This window comes from Grampus griseus (assembly GCF_964374135.1).
Source record: "Grampus griseus genome assembly, chromosome: 3".
NCBI lineage: Eukaryota > Metazoa > Chordata > Mammalia > Artiodactyla > Delphinidae > Grampus > Grampus griseus.
Window position 1 is genome coordinate 135,812,342 of NC_139019.1, and position 22,199 is coordinate 135,834,540.

At 47.5% G+C, this 22,199-nt stretch overlaps 1 protein-coding gene across 1 annotated transcript in view; it reads left to right on the forward strand.

The window, feature by feature from the left end:
* Positions 1–17,589: 17,589 nt before the first annotated feature.
* The window catches only part of FABP6 (fatty acid binding protein 6), a gene marked incomplete at both ends in the record, with an annotated part of 5,388 nt that continues 778 nt past the window's right edge, over positions 17,590–22,199 (forward strand). Inside the window, 3 exons of the mRNA XM_082652563.1 lie at positions 17,590–17,656; positions 18,781–18,956; positions 20,911–21,000. Coding sequence (XP_082508689.1) covers positions 17,590–17,656; positions 18,781–18,956; positions 20,911–21,000 — 333 coding nt within the window. The remainder of the gene's footprint in view (positions 17,657–18,780; positions 18,957–20,910; positions 21,001–22,199) is intronic.

Here is a 22,199-nt window from a genome sequence, read left to right on the forward strand (position 1 = left end):
CCGTAACTACTGAGCTTGTGCTCTAGAGCCCGCGTGCCGCAACTACTGAAGCCCGTGCACCTAAAGCCCGTGCTCTGCAACAACAGAAGCCATGGCAATGAGAAGCCCGCGCACCACAACGAAGAGTAGCTCCCGCTCACCGTAACTAGAGAAAGCCCGTGTGCAGCAACGAAGACCCAACGCAGCCATAAAAAATAAGAAAAAAAACCCCTCTCTTTAATGAAAGGAAATGGTGACCAAAGAAAAAATTATGTAATACAACATAATAGGACATGATATAATGTAATATATTTGGGTTGGAGAGAATCCAGCTGGGATGCTTCTCCCCTCTCTGTCCCCCTCCTTTCTCCTCTTCCCTCTCTTTAGGAAGCTGCCTTTTCTAGACCAGCTCACATGGTGAACTGTCTCTGAACTCATTCATTCATTCACTTGTCATTGATTTATTCACCAAATGAGCTCTGGGACAGAAGCAGGATTTAGGCAAACATAACTACTTTCTGCTGTGTGTGGGGCAGAGAGGTACTGTGAACACGCACCTAGCCAACAATGTCATTACACTCAGCATAAGTGCGGTGAAGGAGAGGTCACATGGCAGCACAGAAAAGGGGACCTGACCTAGCCTCTGGGTTGGAAAGGCTTTTCTGAGGAAGTGACTTGTTTTTCCCATTTATTCTTGGACAAGCTCTTATAATCTCTTATGAAAGAATTCAAACACATACAGAAATAGAGAATATATTATCATGAACCCCATATGCACCCATCACCCAGCTCCCACAATGAACAACATGGCTAATCTTGTTTTGCCTCTGCACCACACCCACTCCCTCACTTCACCTCCACCCAGTTATTTTGAAAGAAAATCCCAGGCCTCTTATTATTTCATCTGTAAATATGTATCTCTAAAAGATAAGGACTCTTTAAAAAGAAAAATTTAATCACAACACCATCATCACGCCTAAACAAAATGAACCTTTCCTTAGGAGAGGAAGTGACATTTAAGCTGAGAGCAGGCCAAGCAGGTGCAAAGGCCTGAGGCAGAGACGGGCATATATATGGGGCTTCCCTGGCGGTCCAGTGGTTAAGACTCCATGCTTCCAAAGCAGGGGGCACAGGTTCGATCCCTGGTTGGGGAACTAAGATCCCACATGCTGTGTGGCATGGCCAAAAAATTAAAAAGAGAGGGGCATATATATATATAAGTAGATTTAAGGAATAAAGACAAGGCCCGGTGGCCGAAGCAAAGAAGACAAGGGTGGTGGGCAGCGGCCAGACCATCTGGGGCTTTGTAAGCTGCAATAAGGAGACTGGCTTTAAACGTTATCCTCATAGCAATGGGTAACCCCTGAATGGCTTTAATCAATGTTGAGAGATGATCTGTGGGCAGTAAAAAAAACAATTCTAGCCGAATACCTGGCTCCTCATTGAGCCTGAACTGTGCTTTCATGTTTTGCAGGTTGAGGAGGTATTTCTCTCCTTCAAGATGTTTGGACATCTGTGTTCCTGTTTGACAGAGTGTGAACTCTGGAATCGGGCCGAATGGAGTTCAAATCCCACCTCTGCTCTTTATAAGGGGTGTGACTGTGGGGAAGTCTCTCTCCCTTTCCAAGCATTCTTTTCCTCATCTATAAAAAGACCCACAAAGTCCTTGCTTCAGAGCTCACTGTGGAGATAGAATGAAATTCCATAGGGGAGTCGCAGTGTCAGGCCTTTCCCTCCCTGCTTCCTGCCCCCGCCATACTGTCTTTACTGGGAAACGTGCTGTAGAGAGTGAAAGAGAAGCCAAGGGCTCAGGGCCTACCTGGGGTAGGAGGCCTCACCCTGCCAGCAGCCTTGAGCTCCGCTTCCTGGTCTCTGTGAAGTCCGGTCCTGAGGTTTACAGCCCCACGGGTGGGGCTGGGGTGGGGATCACGGAGAGAGGCAGTACGGCAGCTAAGCTTTCCTATTGGCTGTTGGAGACCAGTGGTGTCCCAAGTAGAAAACGGCAGGCTCTGGGGGATCAAAAAATGTGGCAGGTCTCCTCCTCCACTGCCAGCAGTGTGGTTTTAGTTTATGATAAGGCCTGAGTCTTCTGCCTGGCTCAGAACCCAAGGCCTTCCAGTCAAGGACAAGTTCCCAGTAAAGATTAGACTGTTACCCTTGGCCAGGATTTGCAGTCTCAGGAAGGCCACACCCCGGCAGGTCCACCCCATCAACTTTCCCTCTATGTATGCACACATACGCAGGCCCCTGGCTCAGGCGGACGCTTATACCTGCACACATGTGCACACTGCCTTGTGTGTATATGCACTTTTCTCCACGCATACTTACCCACCTGCCTGTGCATATATGCACATAAACAGGCATGCATGTGTAAACTGACACTTATATACACACCTGCACACTTACATACACACTGCCACCTACACATAACCCACAATCCTTAAAACGCACACACACAAACTGCACACACTCAGATACACTCACCCTCATATTCAAGACATACTCCTGCTGTGGTAGATCATTTCTAAAGATGGCTGCCATTAATTCTTTTCTTCTCTGCACGTGCATGCTCCCTTACCTATCAGCAGGTAAATTCTATTCCCTTCCTCTTGAATGTTTGTGGAAGAAGCAACATTCTGAGATTTCTGAATCCAGGCTTTAAGAGCACTGGCAGCTTTTACTTCCTCCTTGTTGGAAGTCAGCTGCCACGAAAGAATTGCAACCATTCTGAGACTACCATGCTGTGAGGAAGCCCAAGCTATTCATATACAGAGAGAGAGGAGCCATGCTGATGTGCACTAACATGTCAGAAACAGGAGGGAAGCCTTCCTAGACCTTCTAGCTCAGCCTAGCTACTAGTGGAATGTAGCTTTGTGAGTGACCGCCGATGATGCCATTTGGTGCAAATGACCACCCAGCCACACCCTGCCCAAATTTCTGACCCACAGAATGATGGGAAATAATAAATAAAACTTTAAATAGTTGTCTTAAGGCAGTATGTTGTGCAATAGTTTGTTATGCAACAATAGGTCATTGAAACACCCATACATATTACATACTCACTTATGTTCATGTATACAAACCCATGTACACAAACATCTGTGACACGTGTGCATAAATGCACATACCTTTGTACTAGGCACTTCCTTTTTTTTGGTCATGCCACACAGCTTGCAGGATTCCCCGACCAGGGATAGAACCCAGACCCTCAGCAGTGAAAGCCCAGAGTCCTAACCACAGGAATACCAGGCGATTCCCTGTACTAGACTACCCTTCCTCCAAGCAGCCTCGTGCTTTGAAAGGCTGATACCATCCTCAGTTCCAGGAGAGGGATCCTGATGAGTCTAAACCAAACTTGGTGGTCTCATCCCCTCCAAGATGGGTTTAGCTTTGGCAACATTTAGTTCTAGCCAATGAGACACGGGGGGAGGTAGGATTGGGCTTCTGGGAAAACTTCCTCATTCTTAGGAAAGTCACCCTAGAAGCAAATATGCGTTTATCAGTCACTGGATTCTTCATGTCTGAGTGTGGGATATGGAAACGCTACAGTCGTTCTGTGACCATGAGGATGCAGAATTAAGCAAAGTGGAGATGTGGACGGGCCCTTAAAGACATTATTGATCGAGGCAATCAGTCAACTTGAGAGTCCTCCCTCCCCACCTCTGGAATTCCAGTCATGAGAGATAAAACTTATTTATTGTTTGGGGAGGGTTGTTTGTTTGTTTTTGCTTGAAGTCTAAGGCATCCAACTAATATCTACCCTCCCTTCAGTAAATAAACACTCTCACATACCTGTGAACAAACAGATCCAAAGCTGAGCACATGTGCACTCTGCTTTGCATGTATATACAAGCATATAATAATACTCCACACGTATACACAGTGATACACACCCATACACAAAGGAAGCATATATCCTTCTACATACAGATACAGGGGCACCTACAGATACTTTGTTACACATGCATGCAATTCCTGTATACAGTACCACAGACATAAACGCACCTGGGCCACGTGCATTTTTATACAGAGAAGCACAAACACTGGTCACGTTAATGTCAATGTGAATTTACCTATTCCTGCCCACGTCTGAATAGCTGTAACAAACATACAGCTCTGAGGGGCTCCTTGGCTGCAGTGAGAAGCCACTGGCAGAGGCCAACAGCACCTCACCTGGGACTGACAGAAAGTTCTGGATAGAGATAGGAAAGAGGGACTTGCAGACCAGAACATGGCCCAGGAGGCAGGAGGACAATTCCAGTGTGACCTGGATGTGCAGCTCCATAGTCATGGTGGCTGAACTCAACACAGCACCAAGGAAGGCTGTGAGAAGTTCGCTTCCACCCTCAAAGGGGAAAGAAAACGTCCCCGCACCTGTCCAGCATCTCCTTCTACACTGACACAAAACCTATGCTGTGAGGAAGCCTAAGCTAGCTTGCCCTCCAAGGGCCTCTTCTGGCTTTCTTCATAGGCAAACACTTGACCTGGACATTGCATGAAAGTGAATTTTCACCATTTATGGCAGTGGGCACTCTAGGTAGAGAGACAAGTGTATGCAAAGGCACGGAGGTGCAAAACAGCATAGTGAGTGTAGGAGATTCCAGTGACCATGAGTCTGCAGCAGAGAGTCAGCGTGCGACAGAAAATGAGGCCGGGGAGGTGGGCAAGGGCCATGTCGGGCCCCTGGGTTCATCTCTGCACTACACAGCCCTGTCCACTCACCCTGACCCCCAGTGCCAAGTGACTCTGCACTTAGGCCTTCATCTTCCATCCACTGGTCTTCTCATGCCAAACTCCTGCATCAGACTGAGAAACAAGATGTTTGGTTTCTTTTTTTGGGGGCTGCGCTATGGCTTGTGGGATCTTAGTTCCCCGATCAGGGATCGAACCCGGGCCCCTCAGCAGTGAAAGCGCGGAGTTCTAACCACTGGACCACCAGGGAAGTCCCTAAATGACGTTTTGGAAGATAAGGTAGCAATAAGCAAATTTCCTTTCTGTCTTGCATACGAGGTTATTTGGACTTTATTCTCTCAATCCCCTTTCTTGTATCTTCCCATAAACCAGAGGAGTTACCAAGGAATTTTTTTTTTTTTTTTTGGCCACACCTCACGGCACATGGAACTTCCCTGACCAGGGATTGAACCCTCACCCCCTGCAGTGGAAGTGCAGCGTCTTAACCACTGGTCCACCAGGGAAGTCCTACCAAGGATATTTTTGTTACATTAGTTTTTATTTATCATCTGATAATGTAAATTCGTCTTCCAGAAATTTCCTATTTCTTTTTTTTTTGAATTTTATTTATTTTTTATACGGCAGGTTCTTATTAGTTATCTATTTTATACATTAGTGTATATATGTCAATCCCAATCTCCCAATTCATCCTACCACCACCACCACCCCAGCTTTCCCCCCATAAGTTTGTTCTCTACATCTGTGTCTCTACAGAAATTTCCTATTTCTAAGTTTAAGGAAATGCAAGTTCTAAAATAGCACATATGATACAATCTCATTCTGGGTAAAAGGTTGGCATTGTATATTTACGTGTGCCAATAAGGTCTGGAAGGATACATACACCAACTTGTAAACAATAGTTATATCTGAGTGATGGGATTACAGATGATCCTTATAGGTTTTTAGGCTTTTCTTCATTTTTTAGAATTTTATGCAAAAACATATGTTACTTTTATCAGCAGGAGAAAATGATTTCAAACCTAAAAAAGACTTTAATCTACATTTTAGCCAAAAGTATGAAGTTGGTTGTAAGAAAGTGAGAATAAAGAGAAAACTTCAGGGAGAAGTGGGGAAAGGAGACATGAAATCAACTTGTGCAGGATGGAATCTTCCAGGTGTCTTCAGGAGCCCTGACCTACCCTTAGCAAGGGAGTCTTGCAGCCCATCCTCTGAACCAAGGCCAGTCAAATAGGTGAAGGGGATCACAGAAACAGCTCCCACCTCAAGGAAGGTCTGATCTAGGTGGCAGTATGAGTCATGTGCAGGAAAAGCATGCCAGGCAGTAAATGAGAGGTGAGCTGAAGAGCTAACTCACCTGGGGGTGGGAGACATGGGTTCTGTTCCCAGCTCTGGCACCCAGCGACCTTGGGCAAGTCGTGTCACCTGTGTGAACCTCAGTCTCTTATTTGTCAAGGAGGTATAATGACAATAATTGGAATGCTGTGATGATCAGATGAGATAACTTACCTGTGACTGCCTTGTGAACTCTGAGGTGTGCCATAGGTCATCTTTCAACCTGCAGCAGGGCCTCTGATGCAAAGGAATCCATCCCTATGATGGAATTTCAGACCCAAGCAGTAGGCAAGTGGAATAGACCATGTGGGGGGCAAGGCCACCTTTGGATGGTCCTTAAAATCCCACCATGCCGGCTGCAGCCTGCACAGCTCTGACATTTCAGAATATAAAGTCAGGAAGGGCACTCACGTCTTAGCTCAAGGACCCATACAGCCCATTCCTCTCTGTAGAGCAGTACACCCCAAGGAGAAAAAAAATAGGAGTGGCCACTTCCTGGCCTCCTCTGAATGTCCAATCCTTTTCATAATTTAACTGCCTACTCCGGATAATTACTTTTCTCCTGCTTATGAGCTTAGAGCAATAGTAGTTCCCAATAACTTAATAAGGCTAAATTATAATGAGTGTCCTGCGGAATTACACACTGCATTAACACCAAATGAATTCATCAGAAATTCATTAGGAGTGATTCCTAGGGCTGCCACAGGAATTAATCACGGTTAGCCTGCGGCAGGAGAAGGGGCAATGAATAATTGCACAGGAACTGGATGAAGACCTTTCGGCATCTGACTTTGGCCTGAAGCAATATTTTTAAGAGTCGTGCGGTGCTTTGGTTGTCAGTTTGGAGGTGAGGTTGTTTGGCTGTTGTTGGATCTACCTCCCTTGCTTCCTCCTCCTTGCTGGCTATGGTCCCACCAAGGATCAGACCAGGAGATATGGGGGTGGGCATGCCCAGTTCTGGGGTGTTGAGAAGTTATAGAGAGGACTTAGAGTTCTCGCCTGCCCGGCATGCATTTCCCCTCCCTCTGTATGAGCCTCTCCATGTTCCTTCCACGTTCCTTGAAGAGCTACCCCTCCCCCTCGGCACGTGGGTCTTCACGGGACTGTCAATCAAGAGGCTCCGCCCACCCCCAGGAGTTGCATACAACCTAGCTAGGCCAATTGAACTTTGTCTCTTGGTACTTTTTTTTTTATTAGCTAGCATCTATGAAGTATTTGCTAGGTGCCAGGCCCCTTCCTAAGTACCTTCATGTACTGAGTTATCCAGTCCCCCCATGTCTCTAGGAGGCAGGTTTAATTGTTAGCCCCATTCTGCCAACCGGGAATCTCAAACAGGTTAAGTAACGTGTCCAAGTGATACAGCCAGTAATTGGTTGAGCTGGAAATTGGAGTCTCAGGTGCAGGGCTATAAGGATGGAGGGTGGTTGAAGATGATTCACTGGATGGCAGTGCCCCATGGGGTCTGTCTCTTCCTTCCTTCTTGCTCTCTAGTGCTATGGGCTGTCGGGAGGTCTGGTGGTTTAGCTTTTCCATCCCTTCTATGAGCTACCCTATACCTTCCAAGAAATCCACTCCCACTTTTTTGCTAGTCACCAAGAATCAGTGTCTGTACTTATATCTGAAAGAGCCCCATGTCACCCAACAAGTACCTGTAAAGCCCCTTAAGACAGGCCTCGGGACTTACCTGGTGGTGCAGTGGACTCCACGGTCCCAATACAGGGGGCCAGGGTTTGATCCCTGGTCAGGGAACTAGATCTCACATGCATGCTGCAACTAAGAGTTCGCATGCCACAACTAAGGAGCCCACAAGCTGCAACTAAGGAGCCCACCTGCCCCAACTAAGACCTGGTGCAACCAAATAAATAATTAAAAAAAAAAAAAAAAAAAAAAGACAGGCCTGCCCTGGCTCAGCTGACATACAGGTCACACAGAAACATAAGGCCAGTTTCCTGCCCTCCAGCTGCTTACATCTCAGATAGAAAAACAATGGTAACGATTGAATCCCACACCCTCCTATGCAGATTCTAAGCAAAAGAGAGCCAGACCTGGGTGGGCTAGATGCGTGGAGAAAAAGGCTTCATGGAGGGCACAGCACGTGATCTTTGGGGATAGTCACTGTCGTGGACACCTTTCCATCATCTGCCATGCCACAGTCCCTTCTTCAAACACTGTCCCTCTCTACACAGAACAGCTGGTCCTGATTGCTGAGGTGGTACCTCAGGACCCCATTGGTGGGGCAGAGCATCTGCACCCTGTCTCTGTTCAGAGAACTCCTCACTGCATGGACCCCACCTTCCAGTATGAGGCTGAGAAAGCCAAATACTCATCTTCTCATCACCCCATTACGTGGCAACGAAGTGCCTGCCTGTGACTTGGGCGCCACCAATCAGACATTCTCACAAAGACATTTTCTCTGCAGCTTGCAATGCGAAGAAGCAGGGGCAAGGGAATCCATTCTGGTGGTGGTGGGGGCCATGTCCAGTGCCCAGGGGAATGGTGGCTGCAGTGCCAGTATGCAGTGCCGCTGTTGGTAAGGGCTACAAACTGCCCAGTCCAGCTTTTGGTGGTACTGGCAGCGGGATCCTCACAAAACCATTTCTGTGATGTGATTGTGGCTATGGTTCTAGCTGTTTGTCCACTCTCGTCCCTACTTGTTTTGCAAGCCTGAAAATTCTGTGATCTAATTGATATCCTCACAATAAATTTATTTTCTGCTCAAATCAGTTTCCATTGCTTGCAATGAAGAGCTCGGCCTCCCTGCCCACAGCTGATTGGACCAGAGGCGGACACTTGACTCGTGACAGACCAATCAGATTATCTCTCTCCAGACTCAGCTTCTGTTGCGTGTTTTGAAGGCCCTGTTGTCTGCGAGCACATGGACAGCAGAGAAAGGGCGTCTGTGCAGAATCAAGTTGAAAAAGAGAGAAGATGAAGATGAAGAGAGGGGGAGGGGGAGAGAGAGAGAGAGAGAGATTCCTCTAGTTCCTCATGAAGCCCTCTATTTCCCCTTGGGTTCTCCGAGTTGCCCCTGCATCCTTAAAATATTAGGTTGAATTATATGAAATTGTTGTTTTTATAGGTCAAAAAGGTCAGATAGCAGCAATTATGTGTGCTGTAACCTAGTAAGCTCCCCTTTTGGCCTACGCTGGATCAAGTGGGTTTCTTTACTTGCAACCCAAAGGGCTTTGTCTACAACAGTCAGACATTCCATTAGCTCAAAAATAGGGAGTGGAGGGCTTCCCTGGTGGCGCAGTGGTTGAGAGTCCGCCTGCCGATGCAGGGGACACGGGTTCGTGCCCCGGTCCGGGAGGATCCCACATGCCGCGGAGCGGTTGGGCCCGTGAGCCATGGCCGCTGAGCCTGCGCGTCTGGAGCCTGTGCTCCGCAACGGGAGAGGCCACAACAGTGAGAGGCCCACGTACCGGGGGAAAAAAAAAAAAAAAAGGGAGTGGAGCGGGCAGAGACAGAACAGAAGCAGGAAATAAGGGTTTTCCATGTGTGGCAAAGACTGTCCCCAGTGAGAAGGCTGCCTTGCAGACCAGTGGCTACAGGACTTCCCATCTCCTCTCTGGGCACTGACTCTGAGGTCACTGTCCTCCACTGGTTTGTAATCCATGAACTTCCAGAAGATCTTCAGCCCCACCCTACTCACCTCAAGTAATACCACAGTTGACCCTTGAACAACAGGGGATTGAACTACCTGCCTCCAATTATATGCAGATTTTTAAAAACAGTAAATACTATGGTACTACACAGTCTGCAGTTAGTTAATCTGCAAATGCAGAGGAACCACAGATACAGGGGGGAACTAAAAGTTTTTCATGGATTTTCAACTATACAGAGGGTCTGTGCCCCTAATCCCTTGCATTGTCAACTGCATTCATGTTAATATATGATCTTGAATAATGTTTTTGTTTTTGTTTTCTCCACATGGTGGTGTTTCCTAGTCACGTGTGCACTTTTCCCTACCTAACCTGACTATCCAATAACAGGGGACTGGTTGAAGAAGTTGTGATGTATCCATACAGTGCATTGCTATATGGCCATTAAAGCGATGGCTGGGGCTGCGGTGAGCAGGCGGGCAGTGGGAGTGATGTAGAAGACTTGATAAGGGTAGTTGGCATGGAAAGTGAGGTTGAGAACCACCCACTGATGAAGGGGAGTACCACTGAGCTGTTCAAAACCTGGCTGAGGGCGGACCATGAATCTGTGGTGATGTGCACCCCCCGATCCCATGCCTTTTCTTCTGGTTGTAGCCAGCAGTCCTGGAGATGGGAGGTAGAAAGACACTTTTTTTTTTGGTCCAAAGATGGGACCTGGGAAGTCAAGGTGGCCAAAGGACATTGAGGATCCTAGTGAAAGAAGTGAAGCAGCCATGGGCTGGATAGGAAAGGAAGTGAGGCTTAGAGTAGGGGATGAACTGGGGGGAAAGGGATGAGCTGTGAGGCTAGGAGATTCATTCAATGGGGGTGGGGACTATCTTCTATTCTGCTGCATATCTTCCTTCCCTAACACAGCCAGGTGCTCAGTAAATGTATTTTGAATGAACGAATATGTGGGTTATAACTCTGACATTAGAGCCAGAGACTGGCATTCTGCTTTTCGTCAGAGAACCAGCGGTACCCATAGTGGTGGCAAGTAGCACTTCAGGTCAGAGAAAACTGAGTTCACATCCAAGCTGCATCAACAAGCTGTGTGACCTTGAACAAGTCACCTAACCTTTCTGAGCCTAGGCTTTCTTTTCAGTAAATAGGGATAATGACAGCTTTCTTGGAAATTTGTTGCAGGGATTAAATGAGATGCCATGTGTCGAGCACTTAGCACAGTGTCTGGCACTTTGGGATCACTTGCTAAGTACTGCAGGAGGAATAATGGTCTCCAAGAGCCTGGCTGGTTCTGGAGGCTGCATCCTAATCCAATTGCTGCATTTAGTTAGAGTTCATGAGCGCAAGACCTGAAGCTAAACCGCTTCCTCAGTCAACTAACTGTGACATTTCTGAGCCTGTTTACTCATTTATACAGTGGGAATACTATCAGGACCTATCCAATAGACTGGTGGGGAAAATTGGGTGATAATTTATGTAAAGCATTTAGCATACTGCAGGTGCACAGCAGAGGCTGGCTGCTGGGATCCCTCATTATCTGAGATGCAGAAGGCCATGAGAGGAGCTGACTTTGTTGAGGGCGGAAGAACAGTTTTGGACCTGTCAAACTTTGAGATGGCATAAGACATGAAGTGCAGCTGTTAGGTGGGCAGTTGGATGTAAGTCCAGAGGGGAGGTCTGAGATGGGGAAAATATGTGGGAGTCATCAGCATACAGATGAGATTTAAAGCCATGGACTGGATGACATCACCACGGAAGTGAGGGCTTACAGAAAAGACAAGACTGAGGACTGAACTCGGGGTCATCTGATGCTTTGCAATGATGGGGATGATTGCTACTGCAAAGCTGGTGACCAGACACAGTGGGGCTGAAGCTGCACAGCCAGCCTGCCCCAGCAACATTTACTTAACATGCTCTTATATACTCGGCCAGGCTCTGGAAAAAGCGCTTTACAAAAGTTAACTCATTTAATGCTCGTAACAACCCTTTAAGTTAGAGGCAATTACTATCTCCATTTTGCAGATGGGAAAACTGAGACACAGGAAGATAGTTAACTTGCCCTTGCATACACAGCCAGCAAGTAGCAGAGCTAGGATTCAAACCCAGGCAGGCTGACCTCTGAGTCTCTATCTCTTCCAATTTTAAAATTCTAATTCTAATTTCTAATTGTGGATAAATAAAGTGCCAACTGGACTTTCCAAGGGAATGCTGAATTTCTTAGTCTCTGACCCTTGAGAGCACAGCTAGGCGAATCATCCTGGAATAAACTACCATCAGAGGTCCCATTGATCCTCCAGGATCAGCCCCAATTAGCATTTCAGATCCTTGGCTGAGGAAAGAAGAGGAAGGGCGGTTTGTTCAAGGAATCTAGAGGACTGGCCAAAAAGTTTGTTTGGGTTTTTCTGTAAGGTGTTATGGAAAAACCCCAACGAACTTTTTGGCCAACCCAGTATAACACTGATGGATCAATTACTACACCCACGGCTCTGGAAAGTCCTGGGGTGGGGAGGTCAGGGAGAGGTCAAGGGTTCCTCTTCCAACCACGGACTCCAGCACCTGCATTTCCTACTTTCTTCACTAGTTACTCTTAGAATAATGGTGGCTGATTTGAGGCAGGAGCCAGAGTCCAGGTGGGAAGTTGGGATGGCCCCGGGAGATTAGCCTTGGGGCCATTCTTTATCTCCATGGGGTAATAGCTGCTCTATTGGTTCAACTGCCCCATAAAACCTCACTGTGATAGGGAGGCAGTTTGAGTTCATTTACCCCTCTTAGAAGGTTCTCAATAATGAGTGTCTGAGCAAATAGGTGAAACCCAGTTGAAGAGGGAGAGAGAGAGGGTGTGGACGGGAGGAGGGTTGGAGGGTAAAATTCACACATAAATTCCAGTGAAAGGGAGCACAGCTGAGTCAGGTGTCTCAGTGCCAAGGCTGTCCTTTCCCACACCCTTGCCACTCCCATCCTGCCCTTGACGCTGGCTTTGGATGAGCTACTAAGGAGAAAAAGGTTCTGACCATGCACAAGGAAGTCGATGGGAAAGGGACTTAATTGGGGTTCTGGAGAGCCCATCTGCCAGCTCCTGCCCACGTCCGCTGGCCTGGAGCTTCTCAGGGTAGCTGCAGCACAACCAGCAGGGAACTTGTCAGATGCAGATTCCAGGGCCCCACCAGGCCTACCAAATCAGAACTCCTGTGGGTCAGGGCCCAGAGGTTTCCGTTTTTCACAAGCCCTCCCCTCCTGCACCCTCTGCAGTGTATGATAAAGATCACATTTGAAAAACTGTCTCAGCCTATTCCAGACTGATCTGAACAAATAAAACAAAATCAGAGGGATCCCAGTGCCTACTAGCTGCACAGCCATAAGGAAGTATGAAATGCAGCCTCTTTCCTTAAAGGGGTTATAATCTAATTGGGAGGGACTTCCCTGGCGGTCCAGTGGCTAAGACTCTGCATTTCCATTGCAGGGGGCATGGGTTCAATCCCTGGTTGGGCAACTAAGATGCACATGCCGCGTGGTCAAAAAAAAAAAAATCTAATTGGGGGATAAAAGACATACTTTGTGAAGAGTTAAGTTAATGCTACAATGAATAATTCAAAACAGTAGGCAGATAGGCTGGACAAACTGCCAATGAGTGGGAATAACAGTATCATTCAATAAGCAGCTACAAAATACTAGATCCTATGCTAAGCCCTTTATTTATATACTGATTATCACACTAAAATCCTGGAAAACAGGTATTTTTATCCCCATTTAATAATGAGTAAATTAAGGATTTGGCTTATTTGCCAATCTCTCTCACATCCGCCTTCCCTGACCCTTAAGAGGTGATCAGGGTGATGCCTCTGTTTTCCCACAATACCCCAATGTTACAGACTTTATCTCAGTTATCACACCGTGTTACAATTGCCTGTGTACTAGGCTGGTTCTCTCACAAGATTTGAGGACAGATACTTGGTAGTTCCAGAATCTAGTGAACAGTAGGTACTCAGTATTTTTTGAATGACTAAAGATTGTGTGTCTGAAGTCTCAGGGCTAATACTGTGACTCACAAGCCCAGGTTTCCCCCTGAGCGATTACAAGCAGCTGGTATACACCTGGGGGGTTCCTGTAAAGGACAATCTACAGGTTGGAGTAATCAGAGAAGACTCCCGGGAGGAGGTGGAGTTGGAAAGACAATTCAAATTTGGAAAGACGGCTGAAAAGTGAGCAGTCATTCTATGCAGGCCAAGGCATAAAGGTGAGATTCTGCAAAGGGCACACCTCCTTCGAGCCTAGAGACCCCAGGGGATTTCGGGAGACTACACCCCTTTCCCTAAGCCTCCCTAGCCTCCTTAACCATCTTAAATCGAACCTACATCCCATACTTCTGTGAAATTACAGGGAGATGGCAAATGCTCTATTGTTTCCCCATGCCCAGACCGGTATGACATGTTTTTTATTAGTGGATTTCTCCATTTGGAAAGTCCCTTTTAAGAATTAATGGGAGGGCTTCCCCGGTGGCGCAGTGGTTGAGAGTCCGCCTGCCGATGCAGGGGACGTGGGTTCGTGCCCTGGTCCGGGAAGATCCCACATGCCGCGGAGCGGCTGGGCCTGTGAACCATGGCCGCTGAGCCTGCGCGTCTGGAGCCTGTGCTCCACAATGGGAGAGGCCACAACAGTGAGAGACCTGCGTACCGCAAAAAAAAAAAAAAAAAAAAAAAAAAAAAGAATTAATGGGATAGTTTTCAGTTTCCATGAAGAAATAAGACTTTACCCAGCTTTGAGCTTTTGTCTTCTTAAACACTGAGTATGTATTAATTTTACAACTGAAAAACAAGACCCCATGGTGGGATTATAGGTAGGTTTTAGTTTATTTGTGCTTTGTTCTTCCCAAAGTATCTACTATGAACAACTATTGCTTTTATGAACAGAAAATTAAAAACCCTTTCCTCCATAAAGATTGTTTAAAGAGGAAAGAAAGAGAATCTCAAGGTGGCACAATTCATGATGTTGGGAAGCAGGATGTTTGGGGGAAAAGAACTAAAGATGTTCTAAATTCTGAGTTCCAAGAACTTCAGCACCCAGGCAATCTGGGGCTAAACCAATTCAGTCTCAACATGGCAAAACATATTAAGAGCTGTAAGAATGTTCCAGATCCCATAACTTTGTAATCCCATCCTGGGGCTTTAGCTCAAGGAAATACTTTAAAAAAATTATCTACATATAAAGAAGCTCACTGTGGCCTCTCATTTAATGGGGTAACCTGGGCTCCCCCTAAAAGTCCAACAGCAAACATTATGCAGCCATTTCTAACAATAAACATGGCAGCTTAATAGAAACATGGGACTGTGTTTACAAACTAATACCGAGCAAAGAAAAAAAGAATGGAATATTGCATTATATAGTGACTATGGCTATTATACACCTGCTATAATTAGAGTGGTGGGAAAGAAAGCAGGGATGAGAGAGGAGAGAGATGAATGAAAGAGGCAGGAAGACAATTAAAAAAGTAAAAATATAGTGTTAGGGTAATGGAATTATGGAGGACTTTTGGAAATCTGTTTAAATGATGATGAAAGTTGCCTTGGTAGTAAATATGAACTATACATAGGGGCACTGTGACTTTGAGCAAGTTACTTAACTTCGCTGAACCTCAAGTTTCCTCCCTGGCAAAATGGGGACAATAATGGCACCTACTTCATAGAGTTGTTTGGAAGATTAAATGATATAATTCATATAGAGCACTCGGCATCATGCCCAATGCATGATAAATATTCAATAAGTGTTAGCTATTATTGTCAGTGTTATTTCGTCATTATTATCAATGAGGGGAAATTCTCATATGCTCCAGGTGGGAGTGTAAACTGTTCTAGCCTCTGAGAAAGGCATTAGGGTATAGATATAAGTTTATATATAACTTTAGATACAAAACCCCTTTGGTTCCAGGAATTGCATGTCTAGGAATTTATCCTTAGCAAATAATCTCAGTAAATAATCTGACATGTACACCAAGGGGTGTGAATGAGAATGTTTATCTCAGAGTTATTTATAATAGAAAAAGACTGGGAACAACCTAAAGACCTGGCAATAGTTACATAAATTATGTTTTGTTTTTTTCTTTTTTTCTTTTTTTTTTTTTTGCGGTACACGGACCTCTCACTGTTGTAGCCTCTCCCGTTGCGGAGCACAGGCTCCGGACGCGCAGGCTCAGCGGCCATGGCTCACGGGCCCAGCCGCTCCGCGGCATGTGGGATCTTCCCTGACCGGGGCACGAACCCGTGTCCCCTGCGTCGGCAGGCGGACTCTCAACCACTGTGCCACCAGGGAAGCCCCTCAGAGTTATTAATAGAAAAAGACTGGGAACAACCTAAAGACCTGGCAATAGTTACATAAATTGTGAAACATACATACCACAGAATATGTACGATATACCTTTATGTAATGATATACACGTGTACTTACATCATTACATGAAAAAGAAATGACAGAACAATATAATCTTATTTATAGAAGAAAGTATAGGTGTGCATTTAAAAGTCTAGAAGGATAGCTACCGACCGTTATCAAGGGCCATCTCTGTCACTTGCTCTGAATTATGAAATTTTAATATATACAATTCAGCATCAGAAAATCCACGATGAGGTGTGGGTGAGGGGAGTGTGGGTGTGTGGTTTTGTGCTTTTTTAAAGTGAGACACCTGGCTGGAGTGAGGAATTCTAAGATTGGAGATTGCAGACTGGCAAAATGTGGCAAAGCTGGTTTCATCAGTTCAGAAACCACTCAGTCCCAGGTCTGGGGGGTTAGCAACTGTGGTGAATTCTGCTTTGGATAGAAATGATGGGGATTCTTGGAGAGCCCACTCTGGAAGAGGAGACAGATGCAAAACTTTCCTTATTTATAACAATAAGAGTGACGGCCTTTGTAAGTGCTTCATACTTTCGTGGCCAATCGGTTTGATCCAGAGAGCAGTCCCACGAGACAGGCAGGGCAGGAGTTATCACCGAGGAGATGGGAGTCCTTAAAGTGAAGTGGTGCCAGAATCAGAACAGGGACAGGAAGTGGGGGCTGAATTACTAGCCCTTCCAGTGGTGAAGCTGGAATAGAGTGAAATTCACCACGCTCCCAGCCCATGCCTGGCACATAGTAGGTCTTCAGTGCACCTGGCACTGCCTCCTCTGATCGGCTCCCTGGGCCCTTGGGCAGCTGCTTCCCTTTGCTCGCACCATCTACACCCATCTTGTGCCTATTCTCCTTCAAGTGCTCTTTGCTGCAGACAACTCATTGTTTCCTTTCATTGTGGCCCTTCCCACCTTCATCACATTGTTCCCTCAACTTAGAATGTTACCTGCCTCCATTCTCAGTGTCTTCCAACCTTACCACTTCTGTAAACATCCAAATTCCTTCAAGACCTGTATTAAATGCCATCTCCTATGCAAAGCTACACCAGCCAGCTGGACACCATCACTCCTTCCCTAGGCCCCAGGCCCCAGATCTGCACGTCTCTCGGGACACATCCCATCCTGCTTGCACAGGGGTTCTCTGCAGGTGTGTTTTGTCCCTGGACCAGACTGGAGGCTGTTTTGGGAAGGGGGTATGTCTCACTGCTTCCTCAGTGCTGGCCCCAAAATGAGGTGCCCGAGGCACTTTGGTCGATGAATGCAGGGGTGACTGAGTAAATGAGGGAAGATGGGAGCGTGGATAGAGGGAGGGCTGGGTAGAGGTGGATGACACCTCAAACCCTGTGGCAGAGCTGGCCCTGGCCTTGCCAGTGGCAATGGGATTCCAGCCAACGAGTCCCCAGGGTGAATAACCTCAGGTTTCTGCTGCCTGCCTACATCATAAAGTTGCCAGTGCTTCCTCTTCAGGGGTGGGAAGGAGAAGTGGGGTGACTTTGGGGCTGAGCCTCAGCATCTGGGAGGGTTCATAAGCTGAGGCACCAGACCCCTCAGCACCGCAGCCCTGCTTCCTCATCCTTCTTCTCCTGAGCCTCCAGCTCTCCGGCAGCATGTCCTTCACCGGCAAGTATGAGATGGAGAGCGAGAACAACTATGACGAGTTCATGAAGCGCCTGGGTGAGTGAGCTCCTGAAAGCACCTTCCTGGGGCTGGGCTGTCACGGCCAGCTCTGCACAGGGAACCCACAGTCTGCGAGGCTCAGAGAAGTTGAGTGACTCGTGCAAGGTCCCGCAGCCAGTCATGGGTGAGGTGGAGAGTTGATTGGTTTATTCATTCAAACATTTACTGAATGCTTGCTACACGCAGACCAACCCAATGTTACTGATGGGGTGCCTCAGCAAGCCTTGCCCGAGGTCACACTGTGCATCAGTGGCAGATGTCATTAGACCCCCTGGACCCGAGGATGAGATGATGAGTGGTGTCACCACATCCTGCCTGGGGAGAGGTGACCAAGGGGTGGGAGCACAGAGATCAGGTTTGACAAGCCACTCGTTCACTAAGTCACTGAGCAAACGGGGGCCTCTTACAGTGCTAGGCACTCTGGGTGGAGATCAAAGACCCCACTCTTCTGTTTGATTTGCAGCACTGGTTGTGAAGAACCAAAGAGACAGTGGACTTGACAATCCTGCAGAAATCTTGGTGTGCTAGCTAAGTGTGAGGCAGTGCAGTTTTCTAGATTGAGGACAGCCCCAGGGGACCAGGGCCTACGACCTCCTGGTGGGAAATGGGCCCCAAGAGCAGGATCCATGTGCCCTGGGGCCTTGGGAAGGCAAGAGCCCTTCTGAGTCAATCACTGGGACTGGCCCTGAAGGAACAGTGACTTGGTTTCACCTACAACAGTCTAGATGTAGCAATCTTTATCTGTAAAGCAAGAGCATTTCAAGACAGTCTTGAAGGTCTCATTCATTTTAGAAATTTGTGAGGTTGGCAAATTTCTGTTCTACTACTATCAGAAGAGCAGCTATTATTTATTCTTAACTATATGCCAGCAGTTTTACCAGACACAAACACTGTAATTTAATCCTTGCAACAGCCCTGTGAAATGGGCCTTATTATCCCCATTTTTTGGATGAAAACACTGAGGCTGGGAGAGACAGTGACTTGCCCAAGCCACATGGCTCACGACATGGGGCTTGTGCTCGACTGTCAGGCTAGCCTGCCGTAGGGGAGGCAAGCTCGTGCCCAAAGCCACAAGTTGTAGGCAGCTCTTACATGGCCACTCTGCTTGTCCCCTGGCCCAGGGCTCCCCAGCGACAGGATTGAAAAGGGTCGCGACCTCAAGACTATCTCAGAGGTGCAGCAGGACGGGCAGAACTTCACCTGGTCCCAGAACTACCCCGGGGGCCCCTCCATTACCAATAATTTCACCATCGGCAAAGAGTGCGACATGGAGACCGTGATGGGCAAGAAGTTCAAGGTGAGAGGCAGCTGGCCACCCCTCCCTCCTTCGCCAGGACTCTGGCTGACTTCTTGGTCCCCACCATGTCCCTGGGGGCTGCTCCCCGAGCTGAGGCTTCTTCTCGAGTCTAGCCTCCAGCTTTAACAGCCTGAGTTACTTGGCAGTTTAGCCTCTCCTAGTTTTTAATGCTACCGTCAATAACGGACACTATAATGATAGTAAAAATTGTTAACATTTGCTGAATCCTTCACACATATATCCCAGACACTTGCTGGATCTGTCACACATCTTAATGCAGGTAAGCCCATGAGGTCGCTACAATTACTGCCCTGTTTTACAGATGGGGGAGCTGGGCTGAGTCATAGGATGAAATAGCTGCCTGGATCCCACAGCAGGGGTGGGCCTGTATAACCAGGCAGTCTGGTTCCGTAGAGCACAACCACATTTTTTTTTTAATTAATTTATTTTATTTATTTATTTTTGGCTGCACTGGGTCTTCATTGCTGCACGCGGGCTTTCTCTAGTTGCAGCGAGCAGGGGCCACTCTTCATTGCAGTGCACAGGCTTCTCATTGTGGTGGCTTCTCTTGTTGCGGAGCACGGGCTCTAGGCGTGCGGGCTTTGGTAGTTGTGGCCCATGGGCTTCAGCAGTTGTGGCTCACGGGCTCTAGAGCGCAGGCTCAGTAGTTGTGGTGCACAGGCTTAGTTGCTCCGCGCCACATGGGATCTTCCCAAACCAGGGCTTGAACCCGTGTCCCCTGCGTTGGCAGGTGGATTCTTAACCACTGCACCACCAGGGAAGCCTCCATAACCACATTTTAATGCTTCCTCCAGCGTGGCCTAGAGATTAATTGCCCAGGCCCTAGAACCAGACTCATCTGGGTTTGAAACTGCAGTCTTGGGTAGCAAAGAATTGAAATGTGGTTGTTTGTCCCTTCCTACCCAGACTGGTCCCCCAGGTCTTCCACCCATTCCCCTCTGTAGCCTCCAACCCTGGCCAAGAGAGTACTTTGCTCCTTCAGGCTTCTAGGCTGCCAAGGTGGAGGATACGTAGTCATAATATTCATATTCTGCCACTTGGGTATTTTAAAAATTTAACAATTTCTCACAGATGTCTTTCTGTGTCAGCACATATTGACTTGCCTCTTCTTTTTTAATGGTGGTACAGTATCCTATAGTATGGAAATGCTATCATTTATTTACCACTCCCTCATTAATAGATTTTTAGGTTATTTACCAGTGGATAATACAGCATTGTATTACAAACAATGCTGCAATCAACACCCTTGGATGACGTTAGCATCCTTCTAAAAATGATGATCATAACTGACTCCATAGTTAACAAGGGGTGCTCAACACCAAGCCAGGCACTGCTCTAAGCACTTTATATGTATCATAGTAAATCATTTAATCCTCCCCATAACTCCAGGAAGTAGGTACAGTTACTACCCCTATTTTAGAGATGAGAAAACCGAGGCACAGGGACTTCCCTGGTGGCGCAGTGGTTAAGAATCCGCCTGCCAATGCAGGGGACACGGGTTCGAGCCCTGGTCCGGGACGGTCCCACGTGCCGCGGAGCAACCAAGCCCGTGCGCAACAACTACTGAAGCCCGCACGCCTAGAGCCCGTGCTCCGCAACAAGAGAAGCGACCGCAATGAGAGCCCGCGCACCGCAACCAGGAGTAGCACCCACTCACTGCAACTAGAAAAAGTCCATGTGCAGCAAAGAAGACCCAACGCAGCCAAAACTAACTAACTAAATAAAGATAAATAAACAAACAAAACCGAGGCACAGAAAGGTTCAGTGACTTGCACAGGTTATCTGTATCTTTGGATATATGTAATCAGATGTCTATAGGGTAAATTAATTCCCAAAGGGTGATTGCTGAGGCTGCAAGCAGGCCCTTCATCCCTGAGGGGCTGGCCTGTGTTTGGGGGGTGCTCTGCAACTCTGTGTTTTGCTTCTCTTCCAGGCCACTGTGCAGATGGAGGGTGGGAAGGTGGTGGTGAACTTCCCCCACTACAACTACACTGCGGAGATTGTGGATGGCAAGCTGGTGGAGGTGAGTGTCCCACTGGTTCCTGGCAAAATCGATGAGAATGCTTTTCTGCCCCCAGCCACGGCCCCCAAGAGGTGGTCCTCTGGGCAGCTGGCTTTATGGGCAACCCCCCCTACCCGCCCAACCATGGGCCAGGCTCTGTGCTGAGCACTGGGTGCACATGACCTCATTTGACCTTCACAATCACCCTGTTAGGTAAGGATTTTTATCCCCATTTTGCAGGTGAGGAAACTGAGACACGGGATGGCTAAGTGCTTGGCCGGAGGGCACAGAGCTTTTTTGACAAAGCAGGGATTTGGCTCTGGGCAGTCTGACTCCAGTGCCCACGCTCGGCCACCGCAGGGACGCACGTCTGGACCCCTCCCAGAGTGTGAATGAAGTGGGGAGTCTGGGTGGGCCCTGCAAGGGTAGCCATCGCCATTCCACTTCCACAAGGGACTTTAGGTCCTTGCTGCTAGATGTTCTGGTGTTTCAAGAGAAGCTGGAAATTGGCACTTCCAAGTGAAATTTCCAGTCTAGCAAACGTTGCCAACTAATTAAACATTTATTGAAACGCTGACAGGGACAACTCACACACCTGTGGACTGACCCCTCCCACACGCCATTCTCTGTAAACACAGGTTGGAGGTGCTGCCCTGGAGGGCCCTCATCTCACATCCCTCTCTTCTCCCTGGGGCTCCAAAGTTTTCCCCAGGTGAAAGAAACGGTGTGAGGTTAAGAGGAAAAGGAAGGCGTTTCTACGTGTCATTCCCCCTTCGTGAGCCTGTGTCCTGGGCTAGAGTCCCCCTGGGGGAGGTCTGGTCTGTCCTCCCCAAGCCTCTCCAGAAGGGAAGTGATGAGGAAAGCAGGGTTTGCCTCCCCCTGTCCTCTCTCTCTGTCTCTCAATCTCTCCCTTGTTTCCTTGTTTTCCTCATCTCAAGCCCAGTCTAGAGAAAAGGAGCACGTGGCCCAAGAGGCTCAGTGCCCTCGCATTACTCCCATTTTACAGAGAAGCCATAGAGTCTCAGAGACACGAGTAACTTGCCCAAGGTCACACAGGTACTTTGTGGTGGAGGCAGATCGCATCAGCTGACTTCTAAATTCTCTGCCTGCTCTTCCCAGGCCAACGGGTCTTCTTTCTCCCCTTCATTTTAGTTAAAAAATATACATATATAAAAATAAATAGATGTACAGCGTTTTAAAAATATATCTATGTGTATGTG